General features: G+C 40.5%; 1 protein-coding gene across 1 annotated transcript in view; it reads right to left on the bottom strand.

Moving 5' to 3' along the window:
• Window positions 1-24,076, bottom strand: part of LOC145415575 (dynein regulatory complex subunit 11-like) — an 87,622-nt gene that overhangs the window by 34,653 nt on the left and 28,893 nt on the right. The window contains exons 9-14 of the mRNA XM_080284795.1: window positions 13,668-13,794; window positions 11,262-11,410; window positions 8,101-8,239; window positions 2,647-2,799; window positions 1,884-2,083; window positions 507-704 (exon numbers count right to left, since the gene is read on the bottom strand). Of these exons, the coding sequence (XP_080140921.1) occupies window positions 507-704; window positions 1,884-2,083; window positions 2,647-2,799; window positions 8,101-8,239; window positions 11,262-11,410; window positions 13,668-13,794 (966 nt within the window). The remainder of the gene's footprint in view (window positions 1-506; window positions 705-1,883; window positions 2,084-2,646; window positions 2,800-8,100; window positions 8,240-11,261; window positions 11,411-13,667; window positions 13,795-24,076) is intronic.

The raw sequence follows: 24,076 nt of genomic DNA, 5'->3' as shown, positions 1-24,076 counted from the left end.
TACTAAGAGAGATGGAAACACCCACAAGGAAGCAACGTTTATGTCTCTATGAACTCTATAGGCATTTTATGGAGTCAGGAAGACAAACTTCAGCTGTTAATGGCTGATACATGGGTGTTCATAGCTCAAATACATGCCTAGAGGACAGAGAAACATTTCCAATAATCTCTAAAGATAATAATGTCTACCCCCTGAACTCCCTAGTGCTCAGGTAGTTCCTGCCATCATGACATCCCTGGATAAGGACAGCTATAACACTATATACAGTACTATACTCTCTTTGTTTAGTCCAAGATGAGTCTCCCTGACCTCCTCTACATGAAGACAGTGACTGTAAAGGGGAAAGAGGCTATACAGTACTCATTTCTAGTAGGTGTCACTATCCCTCCCAGTGCATGAATAATGAGCTTTGTCCCTGCAAACACTTGTTACTGTACTGCCACATTTCAAATTCCAAAGCAAGTAAGACTTCAGTATGGGAATATATACATTTATATCCTCACTACCTTCACGTCACAGTTCCAGGGAGCATTTGTGATCCCAACAAAAATAATTTTGTCTTCTGGCCCAATGGTTTTCAACATCCGAGGCAGCTCTTTCTTCAGACGCCGAGGATCAGATTTGTCTGTCTTCGGCACCTTCTTCATGAACATCTTGTCAGCTGCATCTATCATTACAAGTGTTGGCTGTAGTAGTCTCCCAACCTACAATATCAATAATAATTTAAACAGCAATAAATACAGTTGTCAATTTCTTCATTCTCTCCTCCATATACAGTATATTGGTTCCTCTCACCCCTCACTATAAGTGCCATTCTGATACTATCAAACATAAAATAGAAAGTTACAACCACATCATTAACATTAATAAAAACATGTGACATTCAAAGGGCAACAAAAAGACATAAAAAATGGGACTCCCTTCTGACAACTTGATGAAAGGAGATAACTGTGCCCATGTGAAAACATTACACTACCTTTCCTCCTTACACATCTTCCCTCAATACCTACTGTGACATCATTTCTTGTATTCTCATCTACTTGTTAATTCACCTTTCTTTTCACACTGATCTTTACAATCTAAAAATTAGATGAAAACTACAGCTACTGCTATCAAAACACTAAAAGTCACCAACCATAGCACTGTACATCCCACCACATGGTGTGTGTAGTAAAGATTTGCTGTACATGATGTGGATTGTGATTATGGTTCTCTAATGAACTCTTTACACAGGATCTAAAGATAAAAAATACTTATAACAGCCCTCCTTCAGTATCTTAAGGGAAAGCTGAATTAGAGATCTTTAAGGACAATTTACATGGAAAAGGAAGCCCTAAGTGCAATTCTGAAACCCTCTTGTGCCACTGGCAATATAAGGCAACCTGCAACAAAACCACTGGGAACAAAGGTCACTATAGCTGGATTTAACAGAGGAGGAGGGTGCTGTTCAAATTAGAGACAACAGTGATGAAGACTGATCATAAAACAAGTAACTTATACTCTACATGTAATGTAGTACTACCACTCCATTCACGCTTACCACAGTTCATTAATTCTCCTGATGGCAATTAGAAAGATGACAAATATCTGTAAACTGAAAGCACATCCAAAGTTTTGGTGTCACTACACAAATGTCACTCAAATCTGCACCATTAATCCCTTCAATCCAATTACTTTCTTTTTCTTGTTAACTTCAAATGATTTCATGCAGCCTGGGACAGACTCTCTAAAATGGGGAGAGGGGTAAGACAGCTTTCATTAACAATTTCACTATCACAGTGCCTTCCCAAGGTGAGCAAAACCTTTTGGCAGAACAGTAAAATGAAGATAACATACTTGGGCAGAAGGAGTAAATGTACAATCCAATGAAACAAGTGATCAACCTTCATGACTAGGTGAGTAAGCATATTGAGGCCAGCTCTTCCTGGGTAGCGTCCAACAATATTGGTTGCAGTGAGGTCCATCAGTGTGGCGCCGGACTCATACGCCAGTCCCATCACCAAATGACTCTTTCCACACCCCCGTGGCCCAACCACCAACACACTCCGCACTACGCTTGTTGCCTCGTGTACACCTGACACACCTGCATAAACACATACACTTACCTACTGCATCGTCCATCCACAGCACTAAATGTACCTACAATATAGAATTCAGCTCATAAATGGTAACTAATGAGATATATTTCACTCCTGTCAGTGGTGATAGGGAGGGATGCCTTTACATGGTGGCCATGGTAGCACCAATACAACTGGGTGGTTTCACTAACCAGTTAAACAAATGTCCCTCAACTCCTTTCCTATCCCCTGAATGCAGAACAATGGACAGCAGAAGGGTGATTTCAGCATGCAGCTCAACAGGTTCATGCTCACATGAGGCTAGGGCCCCAACAACAACTCAAGCCAATGTCAGACAATATACTGCCACTGGCACACCTCTCATTGTTCACTGGTTAAAACTCAGTCAATTAAAAGTTGCTGCCTGTGACTGCCATAACTTTATCACACATAACATTGTCTATATTACAATAATTTCAGCTATATGCCACCACAGGAAGGCAACCCTCTCCAGCTTAACTATGGATATGACTAAGAAAAGATGGTGGATAGGTAAATGACTGACAATATTATGGCTATAACTACTCACCCAGTGGAAGGACAACATACTCAGTAAGTATGTTCTTGATGTCTCCAAGTGTGGGCTGTGGGTAACGGGTCTTTGTCACCACCTCTGACCCCACAACACTCACATCTCCAATCAACTCGCTAAGTTGCACATTCCCCACCTTCTTGATGATCCCTGCACACACAAACATGACTGTACATACTAGTATTATTTATCCCCTACAGTGTTTTATTATAACATAATCAAGACATTGTATTTTGTTTCTTTTCTACAGAATTTTATTGTAACATATTCCAGATATTCTAATTTTCATTATATACTGGAGTCTCCCAATATGTGAGTGTATGGTCAACAAAATGCTCCACATACTAGAAATTATCCATACTAGAAACAATTGAATCAATGGAAATAAATGTCTGGTTGACACCTAATCCTCTCTTTGTCATTTACAGTTCTTCCCCATTACTGATTATCATTTTGAGACAGACTGTTGCTCAAAAAATGATAACAGAACTGTGCACATAGTGTGCTACACAGCATTCCATTTACATAACTGCGGGATCAGCAACCTTACTGGGCCCGTCCACTTGCTGGCCTTCATGTCTTGAAGGTTCATAAAATCTACTCCTTGTTCTTGAGAATTTCTCACTGTTGATTCACTTAAGTCATGTTCACATCCAATGTTTGACTTCCTTTTACCTTACTTATTCATCTCTACAACCTCCATTTTCAGCTCCAAAGTGATCCTCTCATTCTTGGAAAGAAGCAGTGGGGCCATGATGTAACGGGGTGGGGAAGAGTGGGTCTTGCACAATGCTAAAAACACCATAATATGCGAGAATGGCAAGCGCAGACACAGACTGAGAGTCTTGTGACTTGACTTGAGAGATGCCGTGAGGGAGGGAAAGGGCGGGAAACTGATCAGCCATCTGGTAGTGGCTTCGGATACTAACATGTTCAGCAGGAACACTGTTTTTCTCTTGCTTCCTGAAGGCGGATTCAAATTTTAAAATCTATCTATCTATCTACTGCCAGATGCCTTAATCCCGTAAGGGGTGGGCCACAAACAAATCACCTCCATGTCACCCTGTCCCACGCCATTTCATTGCCCTGCTCCCAGCTCATACCCCCCTCTCTCATATACCTCGCCACTCCATCCCTCCATCTCATCCTTGGACTCCCCCTCCCTCTAGCCCCCTCCACCTCATTCACATACACACTCCTCGTCAGCCAAAACATATTTTTTTCCTGAATCGAGATCGCATATTAAGTGTTTCGCATACTGAGATCCCACATATTGGGAGACCCCACTGTACAGTATCACTATTTTCCTCTCTCTGTTTCTTTCCTTCCCTAATTCTTTCCCCTCTGATTCTTTTCCTCTTTTTAACTAATCCCTCTCCTACTTCTCTTCTTCCCTGACCCCATTCCCTTCCTCCTTCAATCACATTAGGAACTTCTCACGGCCCCTTCAACAAGGTGGTCCTCTATATTTTTTTTCTTATTTGGGAAAGACCTTCTGAACTGAAGAAGTTCATTAATCCCTTCACTACAAGAGCAAAAGAAGAGTTTTGGGCAAATGTAGAAGCATACATGGAAAAGTCTGAAAGGAACGAGTGTTTATGATTTGACATATGAATGGAAATGCAGGGAATGTGAAGGTGGATGGAGTAGTTGGTAAGTGGGGTGTGCCTGCAGAAGTAGATGAAAATGGCAGTGCTCTAGTGGACATATGTGCAGGAAGGGTGTTGAAGATAGATAACACCCTCTTAGGCACAAAATGGTAGGCAAATATACGTGGCAAGTGATGAGAATTGAGGGTGGTGAAATGAATGAATGGAAAGCAATGATTGATTATGTGTGTGTAGATGACAGACTGAGAAGGCATGTAATGGATGCAATAACATACAGAGGCTGGGGAAGAGGACTTTCTGACCATCACTTGGTGGTGAAGAAAGTCAAATTCAAAATGCAATGGAGGAATAGAAGGAGGCAAGGACAGGAGGAAGTAGTCCATACAAGAAGGGTAGAAAGGTTGCAAGAGGTTGGAAAAAAGGCAGAATATAAGAGAGAAGGCGAGGAGCGATTGGGTAAATATGATCTGGAGCAGATGGGGGAGGTGGATGGAGTGTGTAAGATATTCACAGAAGAAATCGGTGCAGCATGTGAGGTGGTGTGTGGGGTAAAGTGAAGACAATAAGGGGTGCAAGGAACAGCATTGTGGAATAATGAGGTGAGACAAGCTGTGACACAAAAGAAGAAAGCATATAGTGAGCAGATGGAAAGCAGGGGTGTGTAGGAAGTTAAGAGTTGGAAGAGAGAGTTATATGCAGAGAGGAAGAAAGAAGTGAGAAGATTAGTAAGAAAGAGTATGAAGAGAGTGGATGAGGAACTTGAAGGAATTTGAGTGTGAAGTGGAGGGAACGTAATAAAATGTTCTTGAAAGAGGTAAAGAGAGTTAGACAAGGTGATAAAGAAGTTAGTCATTTTTTCATTTTTTTTTTTTTTAAATATACCATGACCCCTTACGATGAGGACTAAGGTGTTGCCCCTGGGTAGAGGACTTTGGTTTTGGAGCATGTAGCACTTTATGACTGGAAGCCCTTCCTGATGTCTAACAATGACCCTTGGGTGGACTCAAACCTCCAACCCTTCAGTCACAGCACTCTAACCCACCGAGCCTTGGCTGCTACAACTAGCTAGGTGAAAGGAGAGCGCTACCTCTCCTGGCAGGGCAGTCTACCCAGGCACAGCGCAAATTCACGACTCTTCAGTCTGAATCAGGTTCCCTACCACTAAGCCTCCATGCCCTCTTTCATAAAAAGAAGCCTCAGTGAGAAGCACTGAAATATCAAGAAACCCACGGATTTTCTTGATATTTCAGTGCTTCTCACTGAGGCTTCTTTTTATGAAAGAGGGGATCGAAACCTGGTTCTTAGTCAAACATATGGTGTCCTTCTCGGTCAGCTGTGAGGAGTGATAGATAAAAATGGTAGATTGCTTGTGGAGAAGGAAGAAAATGAGGAGATGGAAAGAACACTTTAAGGAACTGCTAAACATAAAGAATAAAAGTAATACAAGTATAAGTGGCTGGAGAATGGCTGGGAGAAGGAGGGAGGTGAGAAAACAGGAAGAGATCAGTAGGATGGAAGTAGTGGAAGCAATGAAGGGTCAAAATGGGGAAAGCCCCACGAAGTGGTGGAGTGTGTGGTGAAATGCTGAAGCATGGGGGAGAGATAGTAATAAAATGGATGTGGTACGGAAGTTGTCCATATTGGCCTGGGAGGAAGGTAGAGTCCCGGAGGATTGGAAGTCAGGTATAATTATTCCCCTGTACAATACGAAAGGGGATAATGAAGTGTGTGGTAATCACAGTGGCATTTGTCTTCTGACTGTAAAGGGAAAATTATCTCGTAGGATACTTACTGACGGAAACAACAGAGGAATTAGTTGGAGATGAACAGGGAAGCTTTAGGAAGGGAAGAGGTCATGTAGATCAGATATGCATTCTTAGATCTTTAGTGGAAAAGTTCCTAGAGAAGGAAAAGAAGTTGTATGTGGCCTTCATGGATTTGGAGAAAGTGTATGACAGGGTGGATTGACAAGGTATGTGGAAAATGTTAATATATGGTGTACATGGGAAGTTGTTAAATGCCGCAAAGAGTATGTATGAGGGCACTAAGGCTGCAGTGCATGTGGATAGTGAAGTGCGTGAATTTTTCCAACTGAATGTTGGATTGAAACAGGAATGTGCCACGTCTACATGGTTGTTCAATATGTCTATGGATGGAGTTATAAAAGAGATACAAGGTACAGCAGTGGATGCTAGAGCAGCCCTAATGAGAGAGGGCAACATCTGGAAACTTCCTGTACTGTTGTTTTTAAATGATACTGCATTGTTAGGAGAAGATGAAGGGGAACTGCAAGGCTTGGTGAATGAGTCTGGGAGTGTGTGTAAGAAATGGAATCTAAAGGTGAATGTAGGGAAGAGTACAGGAAAGTTATGGTTTTTGAGAGAAATGAAGCCACTGAATGTACAGTGAGGTTGGATGATGAGAAAACGAAAAATGTGAGTGCATTTAAGTACTTGGGTAATGTGATGAATAAGGATGGAAGTTTGGAGGGAGATATGCTTGAAAGAGTACAACAAGGAAGAAGGCTGCTGGTTCTTTGAAAGCAGTGATAAGAAATAGATAAGTAAGCGTGGAAGTAAAAAAGTTGCAGCATGATAGTATTGTGATACCAACTCTAATGTATGGAAGTGAAGCTTGGACCTTGTTCAACGGACACAAGTTAAAAGTGAGAGCAGTGGAAATGAGTTATTTGAGAAGAGCATGTGGAGTTACATGGAGAGACACACTGACAAAGAGAGGAAGTGAAGGAGCATTGTGGTGTGAATGTGGATGTGACAGAAAGCAGTATGAGAAATACTGAGGTCGTTTGGCCATGTGGAGAGGTTGGAGAATGAGAAACTAATGAGGAGTGTGTACGTGAGTGAGGCAGAGGAGGGGAGAGGGAGGGAGAGGCCAAGGATGAGATGGAAGGATGGAGTGGAGAGGTATATGAGAGAAGGGGGAGTAAGCTGGGAGTAGGGCAGCCAAATGGCAGGGGAAGGGATGACATGGAGGTGATTTGTTCGCAGCCATTCCTTATGGGATTAAGGTGCCTGGGAATAGATATATAGATATAAAGACTGCAAGAGGTCTCCCTTTATCTGAATAAAACTGTACTGTGGTGGTCTGAGTTGATTTAAAAAACAAAAAAAAAAGTTGTCATACTGATGGACTTAAGGAAAGACTGTCCTTCATGCATTCTCCTCAATTTTTTCTTTATCACATTCTTCTTATGTCCTGCTTTAATTTTTCACTTTTTCTTTCTTTCTTACTATTACCACTCCCTATTTAACTACTTTACTATGATGATGTATTTTTCATTTTGCTTAAGCTAACACCAAACAATCATAAAGTCACGAAGAGCCTTTAATAATGATGGAGTACATGCAGGCCATATCCAACCCCTCCAACCTGAAATGTTTCCTCTAAGTTGCATAAAATAATTTAGTAGCAGCAAAAATAAAATAAAAACAGTCTTTCCTTCCTTCCTATCCATTTCTACATCCTCTTTTCTTTTTTCTTTTCTCTCACTTTTTTCTTCCATCCTATCCTTTTCTGTTACTTCTTCCTTCTCTCTTCTTTCCAATTCCCTTCTATATCATATTTCTTATTATGTTGTCTCTCCTTTGTCTTCATCCTATCCTTCCCTGCAACTCTATCTACTTCTACCTTTTTCCTTCCTTTCCTATTTGTCCTTGTCTATCCTCTTCTACATCCCCTTTCTCCTTCTCTCTTTTACTTTTTCTCTCTCCTTACACCCTTCTTATCCTCTCTGTATCCTCTTCCTTCCTTCTTTTATTTTTTTTCTCCCTCTTTCTGTGCTTCTCTTTCAGTCTCTTCCACTCACAATCGCACAACAAACCATTCAAGACCAACTCCTCAAAAAGTGACTCAGTGGTGCGATCCGGTGTCAGGTCCTTCTCCTTCCTCTTCCTGCCTTTCTTGCCTCCCTTCTTCACTCTCTTCTTCTTCTTGGCACCTCTCTTCTCACCCTCCACATCCTGAAAAATATTACAGCACAATTTCCAAAATCCAAAATGGGTGGGTTCAAGAGGCTTAAAGAATTCTGAAGTTGGGGGAAAATTGTAATTCTTTGTCATTACCATCAGTTAAATGTATGAACATCCACCTGCTTGGCATTTCCTTCACTGTATCCATGCTCTAAGTTACTATCCTAGTTATGGCATTAATGGCTGGTGGGGGTGCACACCATCCACTCACTAGATATAGCGTTGCTCTCGGGTGCCTGCCCTTTCCTCTCTTCCTTCCTTCTTTCCATCCTTCTTCTTCTGTCCTTCTTTCTTTCATTCTTTCCTCTTCCTTCAGTCAACGGGTGACTCTACACTGAGTGACATGCCAAATGGTTTCCTGTACACCAGGAAACCATTTACTATGCTGGGTGGTAACCATATAACCAAATTATGGCACCTGGTGGTTTAGTGGGCAATGAAGGCACTCCAATCAGACTGAGCCAGAGCAGGTTTATATCCAAGAGGCAATTGGGGTTTACTGCTCATGTAATGCCACTCAGCCAAGAGTGAGGCTGGTCACTCTCATCTTAAATGTGGACCAACTTGCCTAGCCCCAGGCTCCTATGCTCCTCATGGAGCAACACTGGATTATGTGATGAACGAATGAATAATTGTTATGGCTTTGATGACAGTGGTATGAAAATTCGAGTTGAAAATGACATTATTTTTAGTCCACATGGAAAGTATCACAGGAAAAAAAAAAAAAAAAAGGAAACTAACCTCATGGTTCACACTGCATATGTCCAGCTTGAGCTATCTTGGATAACTATGCAGACTACAGTACAGTACTATGGTGCTTTGTCAATACTGCAGCAACCATGGAAACTATGCCAGGGGCTTTTTTTTTTTCCCCAGTAAATACCATACAGTACATTCTTTCAAATGTTTTTCCATAAAGCTGACTCTCAAATTTCTTCTGAACAACTGGTATTTTCGGAAATTTGGAAATTGCATTTTGGGAACTGTATGGTACAGTACTAGACTCCTTATTACCGGAAGACATTAGCCTCTTTAGCACTAGGATGTAATTTTCATTTTAATACTGCTGGTATTAGACAACTTTACAATGATCAAAAGAACACAATTTATAAAAGGGTTGATTAAGGCTACAATTAACCATCCCAATTCAAACAGTCACTCCTGAGTTAGATACCATCACCTGGAAATCATTCATTCGGTCTGTTTTTGAGGACAATTTTACTCAGCTCAAAGGAACAAACTATTTATGAAGCGGATAATGAAGACTACATTTAACTATTCTAGTTAAAAACGTATCTCCTGAGCATGATTGTCACATGAAATTTTATTTGTTTTGAAAGGCTTTGTGCATGATTGCATGTATCAGCACTGTTCACCTAATGGTAGCTCTCTATGCTACATTATCTCTGCTCAATTCCTTTATGCAGAGGTCAAGTTGTAGTACCTCATTCCAAGTCTTCCTAGGTCTAACCTTGAGTGCTTTACCCTCGACACTCAAACTTACAGATCTTTTCACCATTTTTCACACTCCATTCTCTCAACATGTCCAACCCAACTCAATCTCCTCCTACACATCACAGCATCAATGCCTTCATCCCCAAGCCAATCTCAGCTGTTTGCAATACTGGCATAAGCAGCTCCTATTATTCTAGGAATCACTGCATCAGGCCATCTTCATCTATGTGCACTCATACCTCTGTAAGTCCTCACCTTTACTGGACAAATTTAACTACCATAAAGCATTATCTGGGCTGTAACATGAAAGAACATGTGTAGGTTTCAGCACTCAGAGATACAGATGGCCAGATGGTTGAGTAATACAGTACTTATTTTGAATGACAGGGTTGCAAATGGAAAATTTGTTAGTTTCAGCCTGGACTCTGAATGTTTATGTATGGCTGAGTTTCCAGCCTAAGTGTGTGATTACAATGCTCACTATGAAGTTAGTAGCCATACTTCACTCTTAACAACATATCTCCTAGGGTTACCTAATACTGTACTGCAGATGAAAAATTACAGCATCAGTAAAGCAAGTAACACAGCAGGAACTGGGTTTCTCTCACCACTAGAATCTATTCAAAATGCATGAAAAATCAAACACAGGCAAACCCCAATTTACAATAGCCCAATATGCGATACCCCGGATTAGTGATGGGGGTACAAATACCACCCTACCCTGTCTATCATAGGCCTACCCCCAATTTTGCAATGGGCATCACACCCCACCACATCATGATGATGACCAGGACCGGACATGGACTTATATGAATTATGTGATGAGAGGTGTTTGATATTTTCTTACCTATTTTTTGATTTTCAAATTTTATTTATTGGTTTTAGGGAGATATTAACATGTGTTAACTTCTTTTACAGCTGCTGGGTCATTTAGATTGGCTTTAAGCTTTTTTTTGGACTCATCTGGGTGGGTTTAAGACTTGATTGGGTGGGGAAACCCAAGGTTCAAAAACACATCCCTACACTTTACATGTTAAATTGTCCCTGATTTATGGTACCCCACTTGGCAATGGGTTTTTACTTAACCAATTGCATCATTAAACTGGAGTCTGCCTGTACCTGTGCACACCAAGAATATGCTGTAGTGGATGTCTGAAGTGGGTCTGGAAGTGCTGGGGGTTATGGGGACTGTGGAAGATGAGAGAGTGGAACAGAGAGGGGAAAAGGTAATACTGTATAGCTTGTCTCATTGGCAGAACAGCACCGGATGATAGGGAGGCAGCTTGACAACAGAGCGAATATATGCTATCCCTTCCTCCCTCCCTCCTCCCCTCACTCATAATGCCATAGAAATCACACACTATATAAATGTACTGGTCTTAATAACAACAGATTATTACCTGAGAGAGACCTCTGCTCAACACAGGGTTATAATACTGTCTTACTCACTTGTCTGCAGAGCAAGAAATAACACAGGCATTTTATTCTGGCTACTAGCAGATGATTTTATTCAGCTGATAAGAGACTACAACCAGAGAAAGTTTCAACTGGTACAAACCTCCTTAAGTCGCTGTATCTCATGTCGCATTACATGGTCCACCTGGCGTCTAAGTTCCACCTCCACCCTTGCACGTTGCTCAGCCTCCAGTAAATCATCCTCAGGGGCCTCCTCTGGGTTGTCCTCCCATGACCGGTCTGCCCAGACCTCTGTTGCATACAGCTTATGTAAGGTAAGTACAGTCCAGCTGTTGCTTGATCCCAGTCTGTCTGGCTGAGCAGAATCATCAACCACAGGCAAGCAACTACCTCTGCAGGGACATCCCATCCAGTAAACTAATGCTCCCTCATGGTTGACAGCACCTTGCTGTGGCAAGGCATGGGGAAAAGTGTGGAGGTTTGATTCCTGGGTGGATGCCACATTCGCAACTCCACTCACTTAACAAGTTAACAGGGGCACCATAGTAAGCTCCATTTCATCCCATGACATGGTTATACGATTGCCACCCAGAGCTGTAAATGGTGTCCTGGATTACGGGAAACCAACAGACTTGTCATTCACTGTGAAGCCACCTGCTGTGGAAAGATGAGTATCAAACAGTGGTATAAAGAAAAGGGAGAAATAGGAAAAGAGAATGGTAAACACAGAAACAGAATGCTAAAGGTAAATGAAAAAGTAGGGGGCACTACATAATGTGAGTGGAATAAAATTTGGCTCTGTAAGGTGTAACAGTATAAACCCATAATAACAATACTGTATATTTTCTCATTAATCCTTTCCACCCAATTATGTATTCTTTTGATCTTGTTTTGCCATCTTCTGAATACTTTATTCACTCTGATAAACTTTCTGAACAGAGGGTTTAGATAAAGTCTTCATCAGCACTACCACCAGAGGTCTTTCACATTCATAAGTTCAGTAAAATCATATGGCAGTAACAAACGTAAAACAAATGTTATCGGATTATCTATTTAACTGCTGAATAAACTTACTATGCTAAAATATGCACATGTTTACAGTACCTGTGAAGGAATTAAGTGAGCTGGTAGGTCAGTCAGCAAAGCTGTGAAAAAGTCATAATATGGAACAATGCTATAAGACAGGAGGAAAACTCACTGACTACACACAAGAAGTATCAGTTGCTCTGATTTACCTTCTCTGAATCATCCAAAGGTGTGAGTCAAAAAATACTTCTTTGTTATACACATGTATGTATTACAACAATTAAATCCACTGGCATCCAAATTCCATGGTATGATTTTGGAGTGCCATGGATAAAAATGAAGGTGAAACTGAATGGTCACTATGTACACTTGCATACAAAAATATTGCTCTACTTTTTAGCTGAACAACTACAAAACATTAGGACAATACTCTGAAAGTTTTCTAAGTTCTGGCCTTTGAAAAATCACATCGCTGAGTTTTCAACAACCACTGCCCACTGTCTCATTTACTACCGGTATCATTATAAAGCATTAGGAGAAATACACTTAGGTGGTTTGGCCACATGGAGAGGACGGAGTGAATGGAAAGAGTGTATGTGAGTGAGGTGGAGCGGAGGAGAGGGAGGGGGGGACTGAGGATGAGATCGAGGGATGGAGTAGAGAGGTACATGAGAGAGGACGGGGGGGGTGAGCTAGGGGGAGGGCAGCAAAATGGGAGGGGAAAGGGTGACCTGAAGGTGATTTGTTTGTGGCCACCTCTTACAGGATGAAGACATCTGGGTATAGGTAGACAGTGACAAACTGAATCAGTATTCATATTCACGAAATGTGTAACTGTTGCCCTGTGTGAGAAAAAAAAGTTCAAATAGCATTCTCATGTGACAACCCAGCTTTTTGTAGGCAAATGAGGATGGCACATTTTTTTTTTTCTTTTTGTAAACAGAAAACAAAGAACATAATCCAACAAAACTTGTTCTTTTCTAATGAAACCGAACAAAAGTGAAAGCCAAATTTAAAATTTGATGGTTTTGAGATGCCTGGACTCATTGTGCTAATAAGACTGAAGATTACACAGAAGGATGTAGGAAAGGCAAACTGAAGAATATGCTTCCTATGTTGACCAACTGCATATATGAAGGACTGAGAAAACTGGTTAATTATTGCATTAAAGAGCTACAAAGGAAATGGATGAGAGTTTGGTGGGATTCATTCATCAAAAAGCAGACATTTATCAGAAACTCTGAAAGAAATTTCTCTGACTTTAAGCAATGATTTAAAGAATTAGGTGCAAAAACCCTCCATTACAGATATTTCAAATAAACTAGGTTCTCTGGTCATAACCATGATTCACATGGAACAATTATCACCACTATCATCATCATCAGAGCAGCAGCAGTAGCAACTTAATCCTTTTTTTGAATTTCAAGTCAAGGTGGAAAGTTACTAATTACAGTATGGTAAAACTGTCAGCACTGAAGACCTTCCTTACACAAATGTAGTATATTTTAGATTAATGCATTACCCTGATAGGTGTCACAAGCAGACTGTAGTGCAGACACAAAGGCTGACGGCTTCAGGCAAATAGATTTCTCTTCCTCCTCCTTCTTCTTCTTCTGTTTGGCTTGCTCTCGTGCCCTCTCTCGTTCACTCTGATGCACCATACACATATCAAAAAGAAGGAATATCAAAACCAATGGATATTCTGATTGGCTGACTTGAGAAGAATAGTTCTATAATTAACATAAAACCTAGCAAAGAGAGGATTATTTCTGTGACTAATAATAAGGTATTTCTTCAATTACCACTCATCATACCATAAAGCATGAATTAATGGGCTTATGCTGTACAGGGTACAAGGCTGTTGGATGCCAAGTTAAGAGTATTGAGCATGATCCCATAAGCAGTGTACTGTGTGAGCCTGAGTTGCACAAAATTTAGATTAAAACAACCTGGTTGTGGAATAATCATATACAGTATGAGCAAAATATGTCTGATAATGTGCTTGCAAACATTCAAATTTGAAAAGTGCACTGAATTAAAAAAGGAAGACGAGGTGTGTGCCACACACATCTGAAGTGGTGCATTGTAGAGAAGTCATACACCCATGAAAAAACATGGTAGTTCCATGGTCTAAGTGGTACCTTTTATATTTAATTCTTACTACCATCTGACAATTTTCTTCAGCCTTGGGATACTTTTCAAACTGATGGGGTTACATACAGCATTCACTAACCTCTTCGCTACATGATGTCTCCCAAAACTGAATAATATTATCTGGAAGTAACAAGAATGAATACAGAATGTCACTGAATTAAAGAGGTTACTGTATTGCACTGCTGTTGATAGTATTATGATTATAACTCTAAATGTGCATTCGAGTACTTTTTTCAGCTTTTGAATGAAAAACAAAAAGAACTCAAGGCTGAATGCCAGCAAAATTTGTCAGTTTCAAAGAAACTTGAATACAAAGAAAGACATAATTAAGATTCTATAATGTTGAGATGTCTGGACATACTGCACTAGAAGGTTGGGAGGTCATAGGCATTTGGAAGGGTGGACTGAGAACACATTTCCATAATGATGGCCAGTTACAAACATGTATTACAGAGTACCAGTCAACTCTTGTACTATGGAAAAGGATGCAAGCATGTGGTTAAGAAAAGCAATAACTGTAATAGGAGCAACAGAAGAGAGACATATATATATATGCAACACTATGGTGAAAGGATGCTGAAGAGCCATTGAGAAAAGGAGAGTTTGTGATAACGCAAAGCCTCACACCCCCCTGCGTAAAAGAGCAGCATGTGTTGAACCACCCCACACGTGAGCTGTACCTAATACGGAGGCAAATAAAGACCCAATCCAACGTCAGTAACAGATGAGAGAGAGAGAGAGAGAGAGAGAGAGAGAGAGAGAGTGTGTGTGTGTGTGTGTGTGTGTGTGTGTGTGTGTACAGAGTCAGCTCAGCACACCTGACCTCTATGAAACTGATATTGAAAGAGAAGTAATGCCATCTTTCTATGATAGATTATAAGAAAATGAAACACCAAGGATACTAATAGATTATGAAGGACTAGCTGTGTGTTGCTGAGAATAAGGGGATAGTCATGTGGAAGGTTGTAGTAAGTTAAACGATAGAGGAATTGAGTTTCTGAGGCAACAGCAACAACAAAGCCTCTTTTGTCCCAACCAGAAATATTGTAACAGACAAATCGGAAGTCATGTACATGGTTATAATGATGGACAATATGAGAACTGGGTGGAAAGTGCAAGACTGAGTTGATAACGTATGAGTGGGAAAGGTTTGATATCCAGTCCAAATGGTTATTTTATTGATGAACTGGAGGAAGAGTTGGTGACAGTATAGAACAATGAGGAACACCACTGCTGATAGCTTAAGAACATTGGCTACCTATAACGGCACATACAGTCAGGCCTAGGTATACATCAGTTTGGTATACACTAAATCCATAGAACGATGAACTCATAGCTAAACTCATTTTCAAGATAACGATGGTGAATTTCACTTATACAATAACTGTGGTGGCCAGGTATGATACACTCATGCGTACACGGTGCTTACCATGCAAGCCAAGAGTCAGACATTTGAGCCAAGATGGTCGCCCAGTGTTTACATTCACTGTGATCATTTCCCTTTCGTTCCGTTTCATGTGTACAAGACCACTGAAACACCACTGCCATCATCAGATAACAGTGCAAGTGTGCAATGAACAGTGCAGTGTACAACACTGAGTGGAGTAATAACTCAGTTGTGTGCAAAAATACTGAAACCTGTGACTTGGAAATCATGTCTGGCAAGGATGCTACTTCTAGCAGAAAGTGTGGTGCCACTGAGGGTCCAGAGGGCAAGCCTAAAAGGGTAAAATTTTCAAAGATTTCAGGTTCCGTTGACCTTGACCCCCGTATATCCCCATTGGGCCTATGTTGAATCAACATCGATATATGATCAATCATTAAGTGCTGAGTTTTCACTTGATGTAACCTCATAAGATTCCGAGGCATGACTGTATAGAATGAATGGACAGGGACTTGAGATGCAGGTACAAAAAGAGGAACGGAAACCACAGGAGGGCACTATGGAAGATCTATGCCAGACTTTGTTTACAGCCTTTGAGCTGTATGGCTATGCATGCTATAATACAGTACAGTATGTGGGGGCGCTCACCATCCACTCACTCGATGTAGTGCTGCTCTCGGGTGTCTGCCCTTTCCTCTCTTCCATCTTTCTTTCCTTCCATCCTCCTCTGTCTTTCTTTCCTTCATTCTTTCCTTGTCCTTCTGCCTATGAGTGACTTTACACTCCCTCTTCTGTCTTTCTTTCCTTCATTCTTTCCTTTTCCTTCTGCCTGTGGGTGACTCTACACTAAGTGACAAGCCAAATGGTTTCCTGTACACCAGGAAACCATTTACTACGCTGGGTGGTAACCATATAGCCAAATTTTGGCACCTGGTGGTTTAGTGGGTAATTATTGCGCTCCAGTTGGATTGAGCCGGTGAAGGTTTATATCCAAGGGGTGGGTGGGGTTGATTGCTCATGTAATGCCACTCAGGGATGAGTGAAGCTGGTCACTCTCATCTTAAATGTCGAGACCAACTGCCTAGTCCCGGGCTGCTACGCTCCTCATGGGACAATGTAGGATTGGATGATGGATGGATGGATGGATATACATACAAACAGCATTACAAAACTGTGCATTATGGGCGTGCTGACTGTACTCCCCAAATCAATAAAAGGAAATATACTGTATATATAAATGAATAAGTACTATCAACATTAAAGGAAGAAACACATGAAACAAGAAAGGAAAATCAGACAAGTGAACAGCAAGTAAAATAAAGCAAAAAGCAAATAAACACTGCGGAAAAGTGGTACAATGCAAAAATCTAGTGCTGTGCCATGAGAAAAGATGTCATAACTTCACATCACCCATGGCTGAGCTTGTCACTAGGCAAGGAGATTCCCCGGAAAAAAGATATGATGCAAGTCCCATTTTATCAGAGCCTTGAGGGAAAACTTTCTATAATTTTCATGCACAGTGACATTCTGGCTCAGATTCTGCCCCAGCTAGTAACTGATGTGAGACGTTCTCCTGAATCCACAATGCTTGACTGCGGTCAGTGCAGCAAAACTGACCCTCCTTGGATGTCAACAATATCACCGTTGATGGGGAAAACCTTCTGAATGGAGTGAAGTCTATAATATAACATGATCCACCTATTTTTTCCTTCACAACATTCCCAAAAAGCATGGAAGCACAAGATCCTTGTAAGGTGAGGGAATGTCTTTAATCGTGCCCTTGGGGCATCATGCTACAATGAAGAGAGATAAATACTGTTTAAGTGTTTATACTCGTAAAAACCTCAGGTGTGAGTAGTGACAGAATTAATAATATGGGCTCATCAATAGTTTAATGCCGAAAATGCAATATGCAGATTCACAAATTGCTCTTCTCAGCATTTATCGGGGTATGAAGCAACTAATATATGCACTGGCATACAACAAAATAATTAAGGTTTCCAGCAATACTGTGCCTCTATGCATGCACTTCAATTTACAAACTGTAAGGGCAATCTTCACATTAATAATAATAAAATAAATATAAGTAAGGTAGTTTCCTCAACAATTATTCCTTTAGCAAATAAAGATTAATCCCACACATGACAAAAAAAAAGTGACATCTTGAAACAAAGACTCACTAATTTACAAAGATCCTAGTTTATCAGCATTTGATCTTCAGTGGGAATTCACCTTTATTTACTGTCATGTAAGAGTGCTATGTTCATCCTGTACAACAGCATGCAGATAGCTACATATGTTAAAGATGCAGTGTATTACAGTATGTCTCATTCACTTCCACAAAGGACTGAGATACTTTTATGTATGAAATGAAAATGATTAATTGAAGTATTAACAGGTACTGTATTGTACATGTCAAGTACACAATTTATGAAGAAGAGAAGCCATCACTGACCTTCATCTCTACCAGTATGAAGGAATCTACAAAATACAACAAAATAAAACAGTAGAACTATTTAAAGCCCTGAATTTGAGTATCTTCTTTTTGTTTCTAAGAGCTTTTGTGATGATGATGCTTACGTCAACACGGGAGCTTGATGACACCACCTGATACAAGACAACAAAAGTTACCATCATTACAATGAGCAAAATATTGGTAGGAAAGCTTATTTAACTCAGTGATCCCATGGAAATAGTTTTTAGTATATTCTTGCAGCTCTTGATGGTTTTATTCACCTAAAGGAATGATTCTCCTAAATGAAGGAGGGTTAGATATAGCCTTAATATATGGCACCCTTCAATATGTGGCCCTTCTTATGTTGAATAAAACTGCCCGGCAGCAGTAAGAATAAACAAAAAATGGATGACACCTGGATATAAGGGCTGACTGTGGTACATTCAAATATCAGAATCCCCATAATACTATATAATGAAGCACTGGGTGACCATATACAACTCTAATTCCAACTGCATATGGTACTGGTCACTGAAATACAATACATAATTATTTTACAATAGGGAGTTCCAGCACCAAATTCAGCAAATGATATAATAAAAGATTAAGCACTACTCCATAAAACAACTTACTGTAAATGTATTAAAAATAATTTTAGTAAAAATATTAATGTAAACTGTGAGTTGAAAGAGGGGCTACATACTCAATAAACAAAGTTAACCTTACTGCAAATGTAAAAATCTCATTAGTAAAAACATTAATTCATACTATGAATAAAGAGGAAGGCTGCATTATCAATAAACAAAGTTAACCTACAATTCATTAACCTCAACCTAATGCAGTGCCTTACTTAAGTCAACGATACATAATTGTAATGATAACATTCACTTCTGACCACAGCATCCAATAAACAACAGTATGCATCACAAAAAAACAAAGTACTTACCACTAACAGTAAACATGTAACAATCTAAACCTACAATATAAGACATTAAAAATTATGTGTGTCAACACACATTACTGTCCTAACTATTAGTGGCTTCCTATCTATCTATCTATCTATTGCTAGACGCCTCAATCCCGTTTGGGGTGGCCGCAAACAAATCGCCTCCAAGTCGCCCTGTCCCCCGCCATTTCACTGCCCTGCTCCAAACTCACACCCCCCTCTCTCATATACCTCTCCACCCCATCCCTCCATCTCATCCTCAGCCTCCCCCTCCCTCTTCTCCCCTCCACCTCACTCACATACACTCTCTTCGTCAGTCTTTCACCCTCCATCCTCTCCATATGGCCAAACCACCATAGTGCGTTCCTCATAACGCTTCCTATCACATCCACATCAACACCACAACGCTCCTTTATATCCTCATTCGTCAGCCTGTCTCTCCATGTGACTCCACAGGCTCCTCTTAAATAACTCATTTCCACTGCTCTCACTCTTGACTTGTGTCCCTCCAACAACGTCCAAGCTTCACTTCCGTACGTTAGAGTTGGTATCACAATACTGTCATGTAGTAACTTTTTCACGTCCATGCTCACTTCCCTGTTTCTTATCACTGCTTTCAAAGAACCAGCAACCTTTCTTCCCTGCTGTACCCTTTCAAGCACTTCACCCTCCAAACCTCAATCCTTACTCATCACACTACCCAAGTACTTAAATGTACTCATATTTTCCAATTCCTCACCATCCAACCTTGTTGTACATTCACTGACTTCACCTCTCTCAAAGACCACCACTTTACTCTTCCCTACATTCACCTTTAGATTCCGTTTCTTACACACTCTCCCAAACTCATCCACCAAGCCTTGCAGCTCCCCTTTGTCTTCACTCAACAACACAGTATCATCTGCAAACAACAGTACAGGGAGTTTCCAAACACTATCCTCTCTCACCAGGGCCACTCCAACATCCACTATCCTACCTTGTACCTCTTTTATTACCCCATCCATGTACAGATTGAACAACCATGGAGACATGACACATCCCTGTTTCAAACCAACTTTCAAAGAGAAAAATTCACTTAGTTCACCATCCACACGCACTGCAGCCTTCGCACCATCGTACATACTCTTCACAGCATTCAACAACTTCCCATCTACTCCATATATTCTGAACACTCTCCACAATCCTTGTCTATCCACCCTGTCATATGCTTTCTCCAAATCCATGAAAGCCGCATACAACTTCTTTCCCTTTTCTATTGAAATTCTGTACACAATAATGCATTTTCTAGGAGTATTAACTATTTGTTCAGACTGCTGTGTGAAGCACTGAGAGTTAGAATAGTTTGCTAGGTTTGGGTTGCCTTCAAGTATTTAGCAGAAAATTGCTCAAAATACCAGAAAATTTTTCTTTATATTAAGCCTTGGTTATGAAACTTGATTTAACAGAAAATTTGAGATAACAGAAAGAGGATTGGCTAAATTAGTTCATTAAATTGAGCATCTACTGTAAAAATAATAAAAGAATACACTACAAAACTTGCAATGGGAGGTGAGAAAGCTCATTCTCTGTTTATCTATCTATCTACACTATATCTACTGTACAGTAGGGCCCTAAGTTTAGTGACATCTTTGTTTGCTGTTTCATAGTTACCGGTGGCCTGCAAATATTCCCAAACACCGGGTTTTGCGACATAACCCCTCCGTTCGTGGTGAGAAAACGTAAACAAACTGCACACACGGAAAGTGATCGTCACTTGTTCGCTACCATTGCCACAAAAGAGATGCAGCACAGGAAGGATGTGTTGCGTGGAGAGGCAGAGGCACACAGAGGAGGTTGGAGGTGGCAGAGGTGGCAGGGCGCAGTAGCCTCACCATCTGCCTCGGAAATTACATCCCCTTCCCGTCCATTAAACACCTCACCCCAGCCTTCCATGTGAGTTTCCTTGTCTACTATGTAATTTGTATTGATACCAGTTTCTTTTCAGGTGTGATCAGTATATTTTACTTTACATAAATGGGTTTTAGGGGGAGTTGAGATGGGACCCAGAATCTATTGGCTCCAACTTTTCTGGTTTCATGGTACCGTAAAACACCCTAACTTCGGACACTTTTATGAGTTTTAATGAATAACTCTGTGTAAAATGGTGCAATTTTATCCTTGTTGGTGTCATGTGGTAGCCAGGGACAGTACCTACTGAACCCATATAATAAAAAATAATAGCCACGCTAAACCCGTGTGTGTTTTTTTTTTTTCATTCTCATGTGCCGAAAGTTAGGAACAAAATTCCTAACTTCGGACAGCTCTTCCAAACTTTGGATATCCAGGTATTTGCCCTTTAAACATAAGAACGGTTAATAACACCTGTCTCTGGACACACTGGCCAAACTTCGGGCACTTTAGAAGTTTTTAAAAAATGTCAAAAAAAATATTGGGCACTTGTGGCCCAAGTTATACATATATAAAGAGAAATATCCAAAAATATCTTCTTTTTTGAGCTCATAATTTTAGATCACATTACGATGCATCATATCACATTATAGTGAGGTAGCCTATTCTGGCCAGAAATAAAACTAAGAACTCTTCAGGAACTTTTTCAGACGAAAAAATTATATAAAAATGCATTGCATATATTCCAAACTGCAAGGGAAACTGATAATTTTTCCCTAAACAAAACTTCACTTAATTATCAAGTAGCTACCTCACTGACTCAATAAATGCATACTGAAACAACATAACATAATGTTAAACACTTCTTACTGGTTCTAATGACACCCACACACCCACTACCATGCACACAAATCAACAGACACACGCACACACAGGCACATGTTATGAAGGCACCATGGAATGTATCAATGAGGTACACACTTTGGTCTTATACACACACACACATACATACATACATACACACACACCACACACACACACACACACACACACACACACACACACACACACACACAAACAAACACACACACACTCCCCTAAGAGGCCTGTGCTTGTAAAACACACACACATACACACACACACACACACACACACACACACACACACACCTATAGCCTGTATTTTTCCAGTAATTTGTCTGTCCGAATTTAGGAATTTTTTCTGAAAAATACAGAGATATTCATTAAAACAGTCATAGCAAGATTATGCATGTATATATTTTAAAATAGTTTACTGCCCAGTACTTACAACACTTTTCCACATATAATCGTACTAATCACGTTGTTACAATTGAAACTGTTTGTTCTGTGTGAACAGTTTTGCAGGGTTAAAACATTTCGATTTTTTTTTTTCCATTTGATTCATAAATTTTTTTTCATCCACACATATTTAAGCTAGTTAACAGGACTTATTCATAATAATCATCAAAGATTACCCTACCTACCCATATCATTATTTTTTGCAAATATCGCACTCTCTTCCAATAAACTTCAATTATTACATTTTCTCGCAAAATGTCTGAAGTTTGGGCGCTATCCAAAGTTACAGTGTTTTACAGTACGCGGTACTTTTCAAGGAACCAGTTACTGTAGGTGCAAAACTTGGGGCTTTCCTGTACTTACCTACCTATCATCTATCTAACTATCTATTTATCTATATATACATACATACAAGGTCTGTCCCAAAAGAAACCGAGCTTTTTAACTAGTGCACCAACTAGCCAGTTTAGCGAGACTGCAATGGGAGCCCCGTGTAACAGCAACTTTGAGATATAGTTTAATACTGGCTGCATCACATCGTGTCACTTAGTCATCGAGGTACACATGTTTGAGTGCATGTGTGTTTAGTGCACTTGATAAATTTTCTTCTATCGTCTGAAATCGGCGACCCTTCAGGATGGATTTCTATCTACTATCTATCTACAGCCAGACACCATAATCCCACACAGGGTGACCGTTTGACTTTAAGTTAGCTACCGGGTAATTTACGGGGCAGGGTACCCTCCACCAATCCGTTTGTTGACATGGACACATATCGGTTGGTTACATGGCTACTGCCCAGCATTGTAAATGGTTTCCTGGCTTACAGAAAACCATTAGGCTTGTCACTTAACATTAAGCTACCTGAAAAGGAAAGAAGAGTAACAAAAAGTGACAAGAAAGATGAGAGAAATTGGAGGAGAGGAGGGCAGACACAGAAATGAAATGATAAAGGTGATGGACGAAGTAGGCAGCATTACATCAAGTGAGTGGATGATAGTTGCCACCACCTGCCACCAACTTTGGAAGAGAGAAAAAAAAAAAAAAGGTTTGTAGGGTCCAAATCTGGAGAGTAGGATGGCTGAGAGAAGATATTCATCTTGTACTTTGCCAAAAAGTCACAGATAAGGAGCAATGCATGAACAAGCGTATTGGTGCAGCATCCAGGTTTTGCTTATCCATGCCTCAGGCCTCTTCCTTCGCACTGTCTCCCTGAAACACTTCAGGATGTCCATGTAAAACTCTTTACTGACTGTCTGATCATGTGGAACAAACTCATGATGAACAATGCCCTTCCAAACAAAAAAAGGCGGTCAACATCACCTTCACATCTGAGCAACTCTGACATGCTTTTTTTCTTTTTTTGGTCATGGTGACACTGTTCCAACTGGATAACTGCCTTTCTATTTCAACTTCGTAGCCATATATCCACGTTCCATCACCTGCTATAATGTGTTTCAGAAGGGTTTCATCGGCATTTGAACAGCGGTGGCTGAATCAGTAGAGAGGCGGCCTGCAGTCCTAATGGACCTATGATCGAATCCCGGCTGGGGTAGGGAACAGTTTAAGGATTTGAATTTCCTAACAAAAGCAGACTTTCCTGATCCACCAGATGACCCGCCGACATGTCGTAAAAATACCCCCGTTAATACCAGTACACCTGTCCTGTATGAGACAGCCCTAGTATGTATTCAATATGGATGGTGGGTGTTAGCGCTGAAGCGGTTAATGTGGAGGTGTAGGAGGACTACTGGGCCTTGGGATAGGTCACTACCCCCCGAGAAAT

This window comes from Coenobita brevimanus, chromosome 103 (genome assembly GCF_032717465.1).
Source record: "Coenobita brevimanus isolate Jiangsu-jjx chromosome 103, ASM3271746v2, whole genome shotgun sequence".
NCBI lineage: Eukaryota > Metazoa > Arthropoda > Malacostraca > Decapoda > Coenobitidae > Coenobita > Coenobita brevimanus.
Note: the sequence above shows the minus strand (reverse complement) of the source record. Positions and strands in the feature narration are given on the sequence as shown.